Here is an 18,720-nt window from a genome sequence, read left to right on the forward strand (position 1 = left end):
TATTAGTTGTAATTATTGTTTCAAAAAGTTTCAAGTTTTACATATTCGAGAGCTTATTTATGTTGCAGCAAAAAGAAAAAAAACAAAAAAGAAACAAACAAAAATCAAACAATAAAACATTATATACTAGGTCGTGTCCTGACTACTACGTATCTTAAGCTTGCACTGTTAAACGGACAAGTGCCAAATCAATAATTGGTTTGTTATAGTTTAAAAATAGAAAGCTACTTATTTCGGACATTCTGATGATAATGTCACTAGTCTAACCGACTACTTACAGTATTATTGAGTCTCGGTGTATTTCTTTACTTTATAGCCGTTTGCGATTATCGTGTTTCCAAAACAAATATTAATAATAATTATACAAATTTGTATTTACCTTTACACCAGGTTTTTTGCCACCACTTAAGGCATCTTCTATATCTTGGATAGTAGGTCCATTTTGTTCCTCAATACCTGATGTATCGTAGAAGAAAATGTTTTTAAACGGTCCGTTTCCTTGTATTTGCCTATACTGAATAAGAAAACTTGAAACTAAAAATAAAATTAATTGAGGCAAAATAGCAAACAAAAAAGAAGAAAAACAAACAAACAAACAAAAATTGCAAGACTTTTAACTCAAGTCAGATTAAGAGTAGCATAAATACAATATTATTTTTTCAAAGATTTTTTTGAAATATCTCTAGCAAAATTGTCTGATTATGTGGCCCCTCCCCTAAAAAAGAACCTCATACCAATTGGATTAAGCTTTAAAATAGACTTATCGCAGCCGTCCGCGTACTACCGTTCCTATGGTTACACAGCATAAAAGATCAAACGACTGCAGAAATGTCAGACTTTATTTTAGGAGTTTACTGCTGATAAACACAATAGAATCAAGACCACACAATTTTTCATTATTGTTTATGGTGCATAGCCTTAAGTGACGTCAGATGTATTTATTCCGGTTTATCATCTTATAAATATTAATATCACTCGGTCAATTTCTTTTTGCAATATTCCCCAGCAAGTAATCGATATAGTTTTAAAGAAACGTAATCTTCGCGTTCTAGTTCCCTCCCCTGTCCACTCTGCTCACGTAATCGTTCTGCTATATCAAAATGTTTACAATATTAAAATTGTAAGGTATAATAAAACAAGAGCCGGTTGAACCGGGTGATGCTCCCCGATTATGTTTTGGACACAGGAAGGTATACCTCTTGTTGTGTCAGAGTTATGTCACAGACAAAGTTCAAAGTGTAAAAACAACCCAAATATAGTGCACAACACATTGTCTCAATATTGTGATCATTTTTGTGAAATAGTTGTAAAATGCGACTTCAAATAACTTCAAATATGCGCCGGACATGATTTTGCTGCAAGGTCATGACATGACCTTGACCTTCAAGGTAGGGACCCAAATGTTGCATGCGGCACGTCGATTCAATATGGTGATCATCTCTGTGAAATAGTTGTTAAATCGGACTTCCAGTAACAAAGTTATGGGCCGGACACGCTTTTCTCTTCAAGGTCATGCTGTGACCTTGACCTTCAAGGTGGAGACCCAAATGTTCCGGACCCTGCGTCTCAATATGGTGATCATTTCTGTGAAATATTTTTAAAATCCGACTTCAAATTACAAAGTTATGGACCAGACACGATTTTGCTGCAAGGTCATGCTGTGACCTTGACCTTCAAGGTAGCAACCAAAATGTTGCGCGCGACACATCGTCTCAATATGGTGATCATTTCTGTGAAAAAGTTTTAAAATCCGACTTCAAATAACAAAGTAATGGGCCGGACACGATTTTGCTGCAAGGTCATGCTGTGACCTTGACCTTCAAGGTAGCTACCCAAATGTTGCGCGCGACACATCGTCTCAATATGGTGATCATTTCTGTGAAATATTTTTAAAATCCGACTTCAAATAATGAAGTTATGGACCGGACACGATTTTGCTGCAAGGTCATGCTGTGACCTTGACCTTCAAGGAAGCAACCCAGATGTTGCACGCGACACATCGTCTCAATATGGTGATCATTTCTGTGAAATATTTTTAAAATCCGACTTCAAATAACAAAGTAATGGACCGGACACACTTTTGCTGCAAGGTCATGCTGTGACCTTGACCTTCAAGGTAGCAACCCAAATGTTGCGCGCGACACATCGTCTCAATATGGTGATCATTTCTGTGAAATAGTTTTAAAATCCGACTTCAAATAACAAAGTAATGGGCCGGACACGATTTTGCTGCAAGGTCATGCTGTGACCTTGACCTTCAAGGTAGCGACCCAAATGTTGCGCGCGACACATCGTCTCAATATGGTGATCATTTCTGTGAAATATTTTTAAAATCCGACTTCAAATAATGAAGTTATGGACCGGACACGATTTTGCTGCAAGGTCATGCTGTGACCTTGACCTTCAAGGTAGCAACCCAAATGTTGCGCGCGACACATCGTCTCAATATGGTGATCATTTCTGTGAAATAGTTTTAAAATCCGACTTCAAATAATGAAGTTATGGACCGGACACGATTTTGCTGCAAGGTCATGCTGTGACCTTGACCTTCAAGGTAGCGACCCAAATGTTGCGCGCGACACGTCGTCTCAATATGGTGATCATTTCTGTGAAATAGTTTTAAAATCCGACTTCAAATAACAAAGTTATGGGCCGGACACGAATTCGGGACGTACGTACGTACGGACTGACGGACTGACGGACGGACGGACAACCCGACGACTATATGCTCCCCCGAAATTTTTCGGGGAGCATAAAAATAGATCATGACTCTACGGGTAATAGTGCATGATAATATGCAAGACGTGATTTTGTAGTTAACATCCCGAGAACTAATATAACACATCATCTTCGCCTCGGTGTTATTCAGATCAAATGTTTTTAGATGCACTATTACCCTGAGAGACATGTGCTATATTATATTATGCCACTATGCATTATTAGTCTGAGAATCATTCGTCATTGATTGATCCAAACGAGAATGTACATTATGCCCTAACAAAATGAAGACTTTCAAGATGTATAGTTGATACTGAACTAAACAAATCTGACCTTTTTGTTACTTGTTATCAATCTTAATTAATGTACATTTGTGTTTTTATGTTACTATTTGTTATATTTTAGAGTCATAACATCTATATTTTAAAATGATTACAGTATCTGGTAAGTGTAAGTGCACAGCACAGTTATAATGTTGTAACAGGTGACTTTGCCGAGAATACACTAGAGTTGTTAACAATCTGAGATGATACCAAAACATTGTTGCGATTGCTGGTGCGTTATATGTTTTTCATGAGCTGGTGCATATAAAGCATGATATGTATCAGAAGTAACTAAATTGTTATCATGTCAAGTTGCTTGTCTTCTGTTAGCCGATACGAGTAGCTTCCTATAGAGGATTCTTCTTCATGTCATATAACACGCATAATATGACATGCTTCATGCCCAGCTCTGGTCAAACTTGGGGTTGAAGTCGCCCTTATACTATGGTTAGTATATCTACACGATAAACCAGCTAATCTAGAAATATCGGTCATCTAATTAGTTTTTTTTTCCATAAGGCCTTTGCCAAAGATAATCTAACTTATCTAACTCAGCATTCAATTTTGAAAGGTTCATCTCATATGTCCTTTAATGGCATCTTTCGCCGCCTGGCCTTTCGTACATTCTAGTCTCACTAATTTTGTCATCATGGTGTGAATCTCCACTGGAAATAAGGTAACAAAAATGCGTAGATTAAGCAATACTCTAGAAACAACAAGATTTTTCTGCCAAAAGTTATACTGTCTACAGTGTCTGTTAGTATTATGGTACTTTATTTCCATTTGTGTTTATAATCGTGATTTTCATTTGCTTCGTCAACTGCCTGGAGATCATATCTGAGTCCAAGTCAGTCGACACTGCAAACGTCTGTTGTTTATTCATTGACCGAAAATTTTTCTCGACCTCCACATTACGTGGAACCATATTTTTACTTGAGTCCTGATGATGTACTTATGCATAATGCCAAAATATTACTGTATAAAGCTTCTGTAAATCACTACCGGTGGATTCCTCTTGTTTTGAACAGATCGTTTTTCTGCATTTTCAGATCCTTAATCTTACTGTTTAAAGGCTTAAGCAGATGGAAAGTGTTGCTTCTTTTCGATTGCCCACACTACATTAATCTTTCAAATGTTTAATGATACATGGTATTTCTAGATAAGCTGGTTTATCTTTTTGTATAATTTGAAAGAAATCTTTAAAAAAGATACAATAATACAGTTATTGCGTATACACGTATTAGTATTATTAGGTTAAATATGATGTTTTATAGTTAAATTTAGTTAATATAATGATTAAGTTTATCAGTGACTTTGTTATTTTGTCAGTTAATTTTCAAGTTTCAATATATTTTTATCACTTTTATGTGATAGTTGATCTCATTATTATTGTGACTTATATGTCATTTAACATGAGCCTTGGAAATAAAAGTTATTCTATTCTAACATATTCTTTTCTATTCACAGTTTTACAGCGTTCACTGGAAATAGCCCTTCAAAAGATCGAAAATAAAAGCAAAAAAGGTTTGCGTCGAGTTCAACCTAGGTAATGTTTTTAACCTATTTCTTCATCATAATTTTCCCAAATTAAACAATTTTGTGAAGCTAAATATATCTGGTTTTAGAACAGTATTTACTTTTTTCCGCAAACAGATTTTTCTTTATTAAACTGGCGAGAAACTGTAGCCGATTCACTGAAATTTGCGAACGATGTTGATACTTACCACTAAATCAAGCCCAAAAGCATTTTTTTATGTATCAAAATCCGCCTATTTTAATACAAAAATTGCTTTATTTGTATTTGAGTGGTCATCCATCAAATTTAGCTCCTTTCAGCAAAATTTGCGAAAAATGATCTTTGACGCGCTTTGTAGTAGCCACATTTAAAACGTAAACGGTAACTGAACGAGATGTGGCAAAGCGCATGCTCGTACACTGACTTCCGCTCTATCGAAATACTGTATACACATATAGACCCTTTCATTCAAGCGAAAAGCGTCTAGGAAGAGATATTCCCTTACCGGATGTGACGTAAACCGCGTAAAGTGTTAGCTTATTAAAAGTTAAATACGTAAATACTGATCGTAAATTACGATTATAACATGAAAAATTTGACTTATGCATACATAAATTTCATATCAAGAATACAAAATAAAAAATACAAAAACAAAGATTCAGATTAATTCTTGCTACGGGGTTAAACATCAGACATTCAAATTGAATATAATTATTATCTATTAGATTTTCTCTAATGCCAGTAACCTAATCAAACTTTAATATTTTATAAACACCCATACACAGTGAAATAACCTAATATAAATTTACTTGGACATTTTCTAGTTTTCTGTGTGATTTTCTGTCATTTAGAAAATTCCGTGTTTTTGTGACAAACATAAAAATAAGACTTTTTTAATGATTGTTTTTCAAGCTTTAATAGAATAATAGCAGAATGTTTTCTGTCAACACTTGTGAATTCTTTTTCATTATGCCATGTAAAAAAATCGTTCAAAGAACCAGTGAAGGGCATAATTTTATAAAAAATGCCTGAGATAACGAAAACCATGTGGCAATGACTTTTATAGGGTAAGATTTGCAACAGATGATAAAAAGATAATTTTGATTTTACAAATCTATTCATATGATTATGAAAATAAAGACTTTTTCCTGGAACTTATTTTATAAATAAATAGATGTGTATATATAAGCGCCAATGGGCCGTAACATATCATTAACAAGGTGCATATGTTGTTTATTATACAAGCGGCACTTGACCACCATGTATATCCAGTAACGCCGGAATGTGAAAATAACGCACGATTCGTGCAATAAGTAAAGCAGACTTGTGCAATAAATGGCGGATACCTGACAGGATTTCCAACTCGGTAAGAAAACTGGCCAATATATTTTTTATTTAACCGAACTGAAACAAATGAATAGCTGCATACGGCTGCGAATACATTACCCTTTATCCCTCATCAACATTATTTTCACGAAATTGTTTACTTTTCAAAATCATTCGTGAAAATGATGACTTGACTCGTTTTGAGCGAGATTTTGGCTTTTTCTCGACTCTTTTATAAGTACAACAATGCTTTTTACACAGTATAACTTCGATTTTAAGTAGGCAAGTGACATTTACTAAAATTCTGGTAATATAGAAAATTGAAATAAGCTGATGAAGTGGGATTTAAGTCGTTTTTATGAGGTAACGCCGATGTACGTGAATAGTGCTTCGCGGTAATACCGCTAGTATCAGCACTTTTCAAATATTTTTTTGTAGGGAAACTTTAATTTGTTTTATACAGAATTTATTTTAGTTTGATTGCGTAGAAAAAAGACACAGTCTCGAATCCGTCCCTGGAACCACAGAGCTGTAAGCTTCCTAATATAAGTCTTTGATGAAGTGAGTACGAAGCAATGCGTGAAAATTTTAGTTAGTTTTGTAAACGTCTATAGTAATGCCTAGCATAAACTCTTACGGTAGATTCATATGTTTTTCCCATACAAGTTAACATATAATAAGAAACCATAAGAGGAGTGTATATCTTTACCCCAAGAGTTATAATTCATTTACTTTAGCAGAGGACAATAAGGTTATGCTTTTACAAGTTTGAGCCATATAGTTTCTAAGTAAAATATCTTTTGAATACAAGTTACTTCCTTATAAGAGAAAAAATAAATTAAATAAATAATCCATTTTTCACAGGAGTTCACCAGGCAAATTGCTACAGCCAAATGTTTGTTTTGGTTGAGTTTCACATAACACCAACACAATAAAGAAAATATGGAGACTTTCAAGCTTTACTGGTCCATTATTTCAGGTATAATATATACATACACTTCTTCTCTGGATTTTGTTCTAATATTTTTATATTCAATTTATTTGCAAACTAAGTTTATTGCTCTCATTTTCTAACAAGATCAGATGTGGGCAACATGCATAAATAATAATTTAATTTCAGGAAACAATGGTCAGATTGTACTAAGTTACAATATGCAATCAAAATGTTGAAAGTTTGTCAAGATCTAATTATCATATATTTCTTAATAAGTTACGAAGAAAATACATTGACTATAGGTCGCAAATAACTCGATTATATTCGCCGATAAAAAGGCGTTAAACCTGTGTAATAATTCTGTAGCATATAAGAAAAAAATATCACATTTTCCGGCGTTACCGCGAAGCACAATTTACGTACATCGGCGTTACCATAAAAACGGCTTGAATCACGTTTTATCAGTTTATTTTCAATTTTCTATATCACAAGAAGTTAGGTTTATGTGACTTGCCTAATCGAAATTATACGGAATAATTTGCATTATTGTACTTATAAGAGCCGGCAAAACGGTGGTCAAGTCATCATTTTCACGAATAATCTTGAAAAGTAAACAATTCCGTAGAAATAGTCTTGATTAGGGATAAAGCAGCCGTATGCAGCTATTGTTTTTTTTTTCAGTTCTGTTAAATAAAAAACATATTGGCCAGTTTTCTTACCGCGTTGGAAATCTTGTCAGGTATCCGCCATTTATTGTTCAATTCTGCGTTACTTATTGCACGAATCGTGCGTTATTTTCACATTCCGGCGTAACTGTATATACACGGTGTTGGCTGTGATATCATAATTTATGATTAAAAATCACTAGGGTGCATATTTTAGAGTTATAACATTGCATCAGATTACGTCACTTTTGTTAGATGTCAAAATATTTATGATCCGAATCTGGTTATGGATCATCCTAGGGACTCTAGTGGTCACACTAAAAAATACATAAAATTATAATTCATTTAATAACGAATTTCTGTGTACGTATTTCACAACTTGTTTTTTTTATGATTTTTTAAAACAAGTATTTAATAAGCAGATTAAGAATTAAATAAATAAATATCAAGTTGAAAATAGCACTTTACCAGCTTTAATATAATTGGCGGATGTACGATTTCTTTAGAGTGTTTGTTTGCCGACACAAATAATATACAGTCGTGTACATTCAAAAGAATTTAACTTTCTATGCCTGAACATTTTTTTTGTTACTGTATAGATTTATATTACTGTTTTTCTTTGTCTGAGTAATGCTTAAATATTAGTAATTTTTAATCAACCAGTATCTTGCAACTATTTATTACGCAGCCGTTTGTCGAAACTACAGAAAAACTCAAAATATTAAAAACTTAAAAACTCTTGGGTACTGTATATTCGCAGAGGCATAGATATCTGGTATCATCAAGTTAGTACAATGTAATTGCCTGGTAAAACACGGTGCGACAATTTTCATTTTTTAGAATCAAACGAAAATGGTAAATAAGTTACCCATCTATATGGTCTAGTATTAAAACAAATCGTTAACCTTATTATGGTCGATAATAATATTATTTTATTCATTTGACCATCCTTTTTATATAATATCTTATTAAGTTACACAAAAATTTGGCAATTTCAATCTGCCAATCTTAAAAAAGAAAGGTTTAAGATCATTATATCCCTTTATTAATATACTAAATCGTATCCATAGGTGTTCGGCGCGTTGATTGGTCACTACCCCCGCACCCCCCTCACCCCACACCCACTCTACAGCCCTCCTACCTCTCAAAACCATGTAAAATACAGTATTTTTCATTTGAAACATGTTTTCATATTTGGTTTATGCTTTTAATTCAATAACCTTCATTTCCTACAAAAAATAAAAAATTGATACATATATATTTAGTAAAGGTACGCAACTCGCCGCTCAATTTTCAGCACTCATCTAAATATGAACTCCATAACTTCAACATTTTTTCACCAATTTTCAATATCTTGGTACCAAATGGTAGGGAATTGATTACTCTTAAAGGAAATAAAGCTGTCATTACGATCATTTCAAGTTATCAGAAGATGTGTAATCTCAAAGTCACCGCAAGTGTAACTCGACAGAGATCTGACCTTCAAAATTACCCGACTAAACGGCAGTTTATTCGAAATGAATGAATATTTCATTGTATTGCGCATATAAATATGATCAAATTTTATTATTATTTGTAATAACTGTTCAATCAAAACATCTTATAAAACTATAACAAACCTTTTTTTCCTATATGTTAAATTCCAAATTATAATGCATGTAATACTTCTACAGAGTGCCCTCCTCTTAATTTTTTGTACGGAGTATTTTCATTGGTCTAAGGTTTTCACACGACCAATGAAAATACTCCATACGAATGCTTCCGTTTATACATGTGTACTTTCATTTTGGATTGGAGAATTTGGCATATCGGAAAAAAGGTTTGTTATAGTTTTATAAGATGTTTTGATTGAACAGTTATTACAAATAATAATATAATTTGAAAACCTTTTTACTTTCAATTTACTGTTTTGATGGGTTTTTTTTCCGGTGAACGCTGTACAACAGTGCTATTGCAAGCATCTAAGGCACGTAGAGCAGAGTGGCCAGGGGAGAAAAGTAGAGCATTACGTTTTCTTCAATCTATATAGATTATTCGCCCTTGGAAGAAATTGGAAAACATTATTGACCGGATGTTTTTCATTTCCAGAGATGATAGATCAAAATAACACCATGTGACGTCACATTATCTATATAGTTAAATCTTTACGTGAGTTATAATAAAAACTACTTTGAAGTAAGCTCGTGTTATTTTCCATTTTTTTAACTTATTGTACAATGCATAAACATCTTAACATAATCAAAGACTTATCTTATGTATATGTATATGAACAACGTCAATACATTTTCGTAGCATAACGACTGGAGTAATGCAATGCGAGAAATACCCGAAGTAATTAACAACTTATATTAACAGAGTAAATAACAGAGTTTATGTATATCTTTGGCAATTTGTAGAAAACTTTTTGGTAAATAATTGAACTAGACAGTTTATTTTTAAAGATTTACCAGACTTTCTATGCAAATATAATAAAACTTTACAGGTATATCCACTCATATGACAACATGACAACTTCAAGTAAAACATTTAAAAATGATAAAATAATTTGAAATCGTGAAAGGATAACCTTAATGGTAAATGACTCTCCAAGGCTACCAGCGTTAGAACGACATGATATGCGTCCATTCATTATTGAGAAGATCGAGTTAATTGTAGAAGATTTTCCGTTACTTGCAGCACCTACGAGCAAAATATTTAATGGCTCTCCACCCACTGTCTTCTCGATGTCAATCTTCAGCTTATTTTCTGTCTGAAATTTAAGTTAATGTCAAATTAACAAGATATGCTAAGAGTTAAAAAAAAAGCTGAATAGTACGGCATATTTTGTTTAAATTGTTATTGTAATTAAATTGTCGACTGTTATCATATTATACTTTCATATATATGTGAGGGAGATGAAGGAGCCCCTATAAAAATGTTGAGCGTTCTTTGCGGTTATTTGGCACATTCTCCGCCATTGTTTTTATGAGAAAGGATAAAGGCAAATACTTAAAAGCATGTTCTTTTTAGGTAAATATTTACAAATAGGAGGAAGAAAAAGACATTCCTCGATAGGTTTATTCGTTGTATTGTTCGTTTATCATAACTGTTATCCCTAAAGTTTACAGTCATATGTTTTTGCGGATAAACGTTTTACATACGTATTTTGATATTCATCTTTTAAATCATCATAGATTTAGTATTTATTGTTAATTCGCATTTTACACGATAATTATGAACTTTTTATAAGTGAAATACAGTTAAATAAAGCGATATTATAAGCGGTATTATAATTGTTTAGACATTTATTCAGAAAGCATATGTTAAGCCATATTTGGAAAGAGCTCAGTAAATGAACCCAAAGGCAATGAAACATCAGAAAGTCAAACATATGAAATATTGTTTTGAACATTGTTTATATGCTGTTTTTTTTTTTCAAGCTAAACATATTAAAATTCGTATTATCTTTCCTATTCTGTCGAGTTTATACAGTTGTAAGTGCCAAATAAATTGATTATGTCAGTATTATCATTTGTGCCAATGATTTACGTTGTTATTGTTTTATGCATAAAAATAAGTACATGTATGTCTAAGTGAACTCTTTAGATATGTATCTATGGTAACAATAATGTAATCATCAGTTTGATATCTTCGAATGTCAAACAGATATATAAATAATTATGGTTGTTAATCAGGTTATTATTATTCATTCCGAACATTTTAAATTGCAATATCACTGCGGTATACCGTACCCCGGATATTGCTCGATATTATGAGGACTTTCATCCCATTTCGCGATTTTGAACGGGGAACGAAGGTAAGTTCAGCGACGATATTTTCCAAACTAATGGCTATTCCATTTATCTAAACGGGTTTTATATATCTAGAGGTATTTTTGTAACTCTAAAAGACGTAAAAGTATTACAGGTATTTGTAAAATTGATTAAACTACCCCTAAACGATCCGCTGCTCACTAGAAAATACTGACCGCGATACTGTAGAATCGTTAGAAATTATTATATTACAAATATAAAAAAAATTGAATAGAGTTATTTTTTTATTCACAATCCAAGTATGCCTTGTCCGAATTTCAGGCAAAAAGTGTGAAAGTTCAAAAAGATACAGGCCAAAAAAGATACAAGAAAGTGTACCGAGTATTGATTTTAAGTGTACAGGGTATTGCAAAATAGCCAAACTTTAGTGTACAGAGTATTGCAAAACAGAATGAGCACATTAATATGGAAACTCGATATTTTTGTCTAATTTTCACGTCTGGTTATCGATTCAATTTCATTTTTCTGATAATGTACTGTTTATATGATATTTATTTAAATATTTCAGATTCAACAGTGCATTTTCAGTGTTATTACTGTTCTTTTCATACGGGCAAATACAGAGATTTAATTTCCAATTTGGTTGAAAATCACACTATGGATTAAATAAAGTGTGTGCAGGAAGCAGGGTAGAAACATCAAAATTGACGATAAAAAACTTTAAATACATGTCTCAAGAAACTTTGATCAAGGAGACCCATCTCTGAAATGGACAAGAATAAAAAAAACATATTTAGATGACATTAATAATAGGTTTTTACAGGGCAAGTTTGCCTTAAGAAACATATCGACGCACTTCATAAAATATTGGCCCGAGGGCTTATGCCGTCCAAGCATGCCGGTATCGTCTTAACCTTTTACTGCATGAGCATAATGCGAAAAATGGCTGTTTTCATTGTATTATAGTTAAGCCTTTTGTTACAAGTTCAAACTGCAATGAAACTATAAAAATGCTTCAATACTGATCAAACTGGGCACAAATGTTAGCTGGACCATAGCCTGTGGAATAGGATGCTCAATTTAAAATTTCCAGTTACCATGGCAACAAGGTGGGGGGGGGGGGGGCGTCTCAAAATTGCCAAAAAAAAAAATTGCGTTGTTTTTTCCCATCAAAACTGATTTCAAGGTGCACAAACTTCTCAATTGATTGAGATAAATTAAACGGTACCTTTAAATCGACCTGAGGCCTTTTAGCCCCCCACAAGTCCAAGTCTTCTCGGCGATTAGAGGGGCTACTGCCCCACTTCAAACCCCAAAACAGAAGGGGGAACATCCCCCCCCCCCCTGTGTAACCCCCTTGATGTACTTTTTAATGGGGTGGCGCCGAAAAAGTGATCACTCTTCTGAACAACATTTCTCAAACGAAACGTGTTTGGGGCCTAAATAGCGCATGTTTTGCACTATTTGAGGCCTCAAAAGGGGTGGGGGTATAAAGCCTTCAAAACAAGCCTTTAAGAGGTAAAAAGTTATAAGGAACATAACCTTTTTTATTGCATCTGCTGGCCCCTTTATCATAATCTTATCAAAATCTATTATTCGGTTTTTTGAGCTGTACCCGCTCGGCAGTCATACGGTAACTCATTGCTAATGGCGTAACAAAATTTCACGTACAGAGGGTCTGCCGTTGCTAGAGTGCAGGTACAAAATGCCCTAAGTTACCTTTATATGGATTTTTGGCATAGTAGGAAGTCGGTTGATATAAGATATTGGCACACTTGCTCAATTCCGTCTAATATTGACAATCTTGAGGCAGTATTAATGCACTTTGGATGCATTTTTTTACTATTTAAAGTAAGATATGCAATAATTATTAACAAAGTCTGGAAAGGTTGATCCTTCGATAGCAACGAGAATATTTTAAACACAGAAAATTGCTGAGTTCGTTCGGCTGAGATTTTTCACGAGCAGGAATGATAATCTGGAATATTCGCAGATGTTTCCAGTAAAGTACCTCCGAATTCTGCATATTCTGCACATATAATGTAAATAAGTATACACAGTAAGAAATATTTAAAATTAAATGTGGTAAATACTTTGTGTTTACTACTTGCATTTACTTGTCATTGATAACCAATACTCGTTACACTAAAAAGCAATACTCGTGACACCGGCGGGCAACTTTAACGCAATACTCGGTACACTAACATGTGTATTTATTCTAAAAATGCACAGTCATCTGAGGTTCTATTGTTGATTGAACATTTACAACATAAACATTATCATTATTATCACATTTTACTCGATTCAAGTTTTTCTTTTAAGGAAGTATATGCACAAAAACATCAAATTCGACTGATCCGAGCTGATTTATCACGTGAGCAAAGAGACGAATTTTACTTCCTAATTACATTTCAAAGCTATTTCTCAACATTTTTGGGGTTTCAGTAACTAGAAAAATTATCGAAGTATTTGTTTTTCTACAAAATTTATATCAAACCAATTCAAAATGACTAAATATCGTCACTAAACATACCTTCTTTCTTCCTTCAAAGTCGCGAAATGGGATGAAAGTCCTCATAATATCGAGCAATATCCGGGGTACGGTATACCGCAGTGAATATTGTCTAACAGTTTTATATACTTTAAGCGTATCAATCGTAAGTTTAAAACAAGAGCTGTTACAGGAGACAGCAAAGCTCAACTAATTAAATACTGGACGCATTAAGGAAGAAAAAACTATGAAAGAAAAAAGTTTGAAGTAGATACCTTTTAAACAAAATAACATTTTGTTCAAGTAAAAGAACCAAAGTTCATGGGGAGATAATTATGGAAATATTGGTCTAGAGATATGAACCTTGTTAATAATTAATAAGGAAGTAACAGTAAAAAAAATATTTTTTAAGGAAACGTTCAATTGGTGCAAGAGTTATGTACCTGTTCACATAAGATGTGGTTAATGATAAGGAACATATATTTGCAGTTCGAAGTTAATCCCTAACGAAATAAAGAAGTACAGTAAAAAAAATATTTTTTAAGGAAAATTTTAATTTCAAGGGGAGATAAATCTAAAAATATTGGTACTAGAGTTATGAACCTTGTCACATAAGATGTGGTTGATGATAAGGAACATATATTTGGAATTATTAAGTTGATACCTTTAGAAATAAAAAAAGTCAAAGTGAAAAATATTTTACTGCACCAAAACTTTAATCTTATATTTGGACGCGTACGACGGGGCGAGTAGGGCAGCTCTCCATTTACTTCGTTTAGTCGAGCTAATAATAACAAACAAGGACTGCAGTCGATTGACATATCCCTAGACGTTGTCATTTGTAGAAAATGAAGACAGAGGCTGGGCTTCGAATATAGTAGCTACTCGTATCCCCGAGAGTTTGAAACAATTCCGTCCATGATTCGGCCGAGTCGTTGTACGGTCCCACGGACGGACGCACGGACAAGTGACATTACCATATTTCTCATCTGAGATGATTTTATTGAATAATAAAAAAGCTAAAAAGTGCCGTGATTTAGCACAAGAGATACATTGGCACTACATAAGTTATCACAAGAACTCCGGGACATTTGAAAAATTTGGCAAATGATATGGACATTTTACTCAAAACTACCAGAATTTAAGCAAGAGGCGATGAAAAATGGACTCTGAATACAATATGTAAGGCAAGCTCAATCGATAACGTGTAATTTAGCACCTAAAACTCACTTTTTAAAGATGAAAATTACCATTTTAACGTGTGATTTTGCAGTACAATGTATATACAATAGTTTTCCGACTAAATCCGTGACAGTTATCACAAGAACTCATTGACAAGTTATCATGAGAACTCCATCCTTCGTGTAACAGTTCCTCCCCCGTGCTTAGCCGATGTATGAGATATGCAACAGTTGGTTAATTTACTGTTTCCAGTCTTTCAAAAATTTAGGAAAAAGAATCATTGTTTAAAACGGCATAATAGAACATGTTGCAGGATCGCTTCGAGTGAGCGATTTCATGGACGGTATTTTTAAGCACAAAACTTCCGTTCACGCCCCAACCCCCCTTATGTATATAATTAAGCTGAACTTTTTATTCACTCATAATAATGGTAAAACTTTGAATTAAAGAACTTCCACATGGCTCAAACTGTGGTGCTCAAATTATATCCGATTAGACACATTTCATGAAAAGTGGCCTATGGTTCATAGTAATATAATGCACTTGCTCTAAAGGAGAAATCAGTGACTGGAACAAAATAAAGTTTTTTTTTAAAGGGGATCAGAGGTTGTCAAGCCTGCGTACAGTGCAGACGTCAAAATAAAATAAATTTGAAAACCAGTCCATGTTTGAAGTAAAACTTACTGTGCGGCTAACATAAAACATACTTCATCGTACATCGTACATCGTACATCGTCAATGTAGCATGTTTCATACATTACTTTCCTTCGGGGATCAATAATTCTAAACTTGTATACATGTACTGCTCAAAGAAAACAAATTCTTCAAAACCAAATTTGCAATTTGCAACTTTTTGTTAGTGTTTCATTGTTATCAAAGAATCTTAAAAGTTTTCGTACTGTAACGAAACGATACGTGAAATCATATGCTTGCTTTAAATCTATTATCACGTCAATAACTGTAACAATAATAACTATATAATAAGAACAAAAATTTGATACAATATAGAAGTAAAGTATGAGATTTAACATACCTCGGTGTTCCATCCGTTAAATTTTCCACCCAAATCTTTGTGTGTCCTCCAGACTTTTGATCGAAACCAGTTATATGCTATAATTCAAGGTAAATGCTCGTTAATCATAGATATAAGACAAAAAACCCGAAACAAACAAAAATGAAACTGAAAAGAACGTATAGATAAAAAAACGTTAAACAAACGTGAGATGTAAATATGTGCATCCTTTATGCAACGATACGATAATTGTTTTGTTTCAGCAGCCTAAAAAAACTAAGAAAAACTTACGGTTCCATAATGACATGATTGATTTCAACAGGTGTTAAAAACCTTTCTTTAAAATAGGTTTGACTCATGAATCCTTTATTACACGCATGTCAATTAGATTTGAAAGTACATTTTGCTATCTGCCTATCACTTTTGGTTTAATGATCTGAAAGATAACAGAATCAGGTATAACACAATCTTTTGTCGTATCTCGAAATAGATAAAAGTAAACAGTACAATAAAAGGAGAATATGCGACTTGAAAAAATATTTAGACATTTACGTAGCTGTATCGAAATTTAAAAGAATGCTGTATTTTCAATAATATATAACTAATCTATAACTTGTAAGTTTGTCGCATTGATTTAATAAACTTTTACCATATTCATATAACAAGAGGGCCAAGATGCCAAGATGGCCCTAGATCGCTCCCCTGACCCATCAACCACATCCGTCTAAGACAAGCATCATAACCAAGTTGAGTAAAAAATATGACCTTTAGTGTGTTAATAAGGTTTTCCACATTTTGGCAGTGTGACCTAGCTTTTGACCCCAGGTAACCCATATTCAAAGTTGACCTAGAAATCATCAAAACAAACTTGCAGACCAATTTTGAGGATATTTGGCCACTAGAGAGTTCAAAAGATTTTCTCTTTTAAGCTCATGTGACCTAGTTTTTCATCAGAAATACCAATACTCGAACTCCTCCAAGCAATTAACTAGACAAGCATCCTGTCCAAGTTTGATGAGAATTGAGACAAAAAGTTACCATTAGAGTATTAACAAGGTTTTTCCATGTTTGGGCAGTGTGACCTAGTTTTTGACACAAGATGATCCATAGTCAAACTTGACATAGAAATCATTAAACAACCTTCCTGATCAATTTCCAGGAAATATAGATCCAATCACCAGCCAGTAGAGTGTTAACAAGATATTTCTATATCTAGGCTCTGCGACCTAGTTTTTGATCGAAGATGACTCATTCAAACTTAATCTAGAAATCATCAAAACAATCTTTCTGACCAATTTACAAAATATTTTGATCAAAACTTCAGCCACTAGTGTTACCAAGATTTTTAATTTTAGCTCCTGTGACCTACTGTTTGACCGGAGATGACCCATATTAAAATTGACTTAGAAATCATCAAAACAACCTTCCTGACAATTTTCCAGGATAGTTGGATTAAAACTGCAGCCACTAGAGAGTTAACAAGAATTTTTGTTAAAATTTTATCCCCTGTGACTAAGTATTTGACCGGTGAATACTTATATTAGAACCTGTCGTAGAAATCATCAAAACAACCTTCCTGACAAATTTTCAAAATATTTTGATCAAAACTGCAGCCACTAAAGTGTTAACAAGATTTTTCTATTTTTAACTCCTGTGACCTAGTTTTTTTACCGGAGATGACCCATATTCGACTGTGACCTAGAATTTATCAGAACAACCTTCCTGACCAATTTTCAGAATACTTGGATCAAAACAGCAGCCACTAGAGTGAAAACAAGACTTTTCTATTCTTAATCCCTGTGACCTAGTACTTGACCCGAGACAACCCATATTTGACTTGACCTAGAAATCATCAAAACAACCTTTCTGAAAAATGTCCAAAATATCTAGATCAAAAGTGCAGCCACTAGAGTGATAACAAGATTTTTCTATTTTTAGTCCCTGTGACCTAGTACTTGACCCGAGACAACCTTTATTTGACTTGACCTAGAAATCTATTTTTAGCCACTGTGACCTAGTTTGAATGCTTCAAGAATAGTTTTCCTAAATCTCGCCCTGCGCCCCCGCGGGTCGACATTTTATTAATTGGATTTCGCCCCGCATTCCAGCCAGCTATAAGCGTGTTTCGCTCCGTGCTCACGCTATTTGGTCCTGTCCCAAGGGGACATATATATATACTCGCATGTAGTAAAAACATTTAAAAACGTCTTCTCTAAAACAATGTGACAAAATGTGACATTTTCCTGTAGGCTTCTACTTAGTTTATTCAAACTAAAGCCCTTTGGTCACAATTTGCCCTGGCCAAGCGTGTCATGACTAATCTTACATATTAAGCACTTCAGAAATCTCCTTGAACTTCAAGGTCTCTATCTTACGATATTAAACATGAAACATAGTCTTTTGGACCAAAATTATGCAAATTATCCAAGATTTTCAAATTATATCCCTGGAATCAGAATTTGCCCAGCCAAAGTTAATTTGTTTTTAGCTCACCTGACCACGAAGTGGTCAAGGAGACGTATAGTGATGGTCATATGTCCGGCGTCCGTCGTCATGCGTTTTGTGTCGCTCGTCGTCACAATTTGGTTGTTAACACTTTAGCAGTCACAGTTTTGATTGGATCTTCATCAAACTTTGTAAGAATGTTTTATTCAATAAAAATACAGGCCAAGTTCGAAGATGGGTCCTCTCGGGTGAAAATCTACGTCACAGGAGTTAAAAATAGAAAAAAAATGTTAACACTCTAGTGGCTGCATTTTTAATCCAAATATCCTGGAAATTTGTCAGGAAGGTTGATTTCT

At 33.8% G+C, this 18,720-nt stretch overlaps 1 protein-coding gene across 1 annotated transcript; it reads right to left on the reverse strand.

Moving 5' to 3' along the window:
- Positions 1-334: 334 nt before the first annotated feature.
- On the reverse strand, positions 335-16,338 carry LOC132718216 (uncharacterized). The gene is made up of 4 exons (XM_060701861.1): positions 16,211-16,338; positions 15,941-16,017; positions 10,049-10,231; positions 335-514 (listed from the first exon to the last, which is right to left on the reverse strand). Exons 1-4 carry the CDS (start codon positions 16,224-16,226, stop codon positions 350-352), a joined length of 441 nt encoding a protein of 146 aa, XP_060557844.1. The 5' UTR covers positions 16,227-16,338; the 3' UTR covers positions 335-349.
- Between the last annotated feature and the right edge of the window lie 2,382 nt (positions 16,339-18,720).

The sequence above is a fragment of the Ruditapes philippinarum genome, unplaced genomic scaffold, assembly GCF_026571515.1.
Source record: "Ruditapes philippinarum isolate M1 unplaced genomic scaffold, ASM2657151v2 ctg1035_1_1_1_1, whole genome shotgun sequence".
In the NCBI taxonomy this organism is placed as follows: Eukaryota; Metazoa; Mollusca; class Bivalvia; order Venerida; family Veneridae; genus Ruditapes; species Ruditapes philippinarum.

Bases quoted from the DNA above. Each gene is read 5' to 3' on its own strand.
- LOC132718216 (XM_060701861.1), bottom strand. The intron at 10,232-15,940 runs GTATGTTAAATC...CTTAAATTTCAG, and splicing joins TTAACGGATGGAACACCGAG to ACAGAAAATAAGCTGAAGAT. The intron at 515-10,048 runs GTTATCCTTTCA...TTTCTTATTCAG, and splicing joins GAGAGTCATTTACCATTAAG to TATAGGCAAATACAAGGAAA.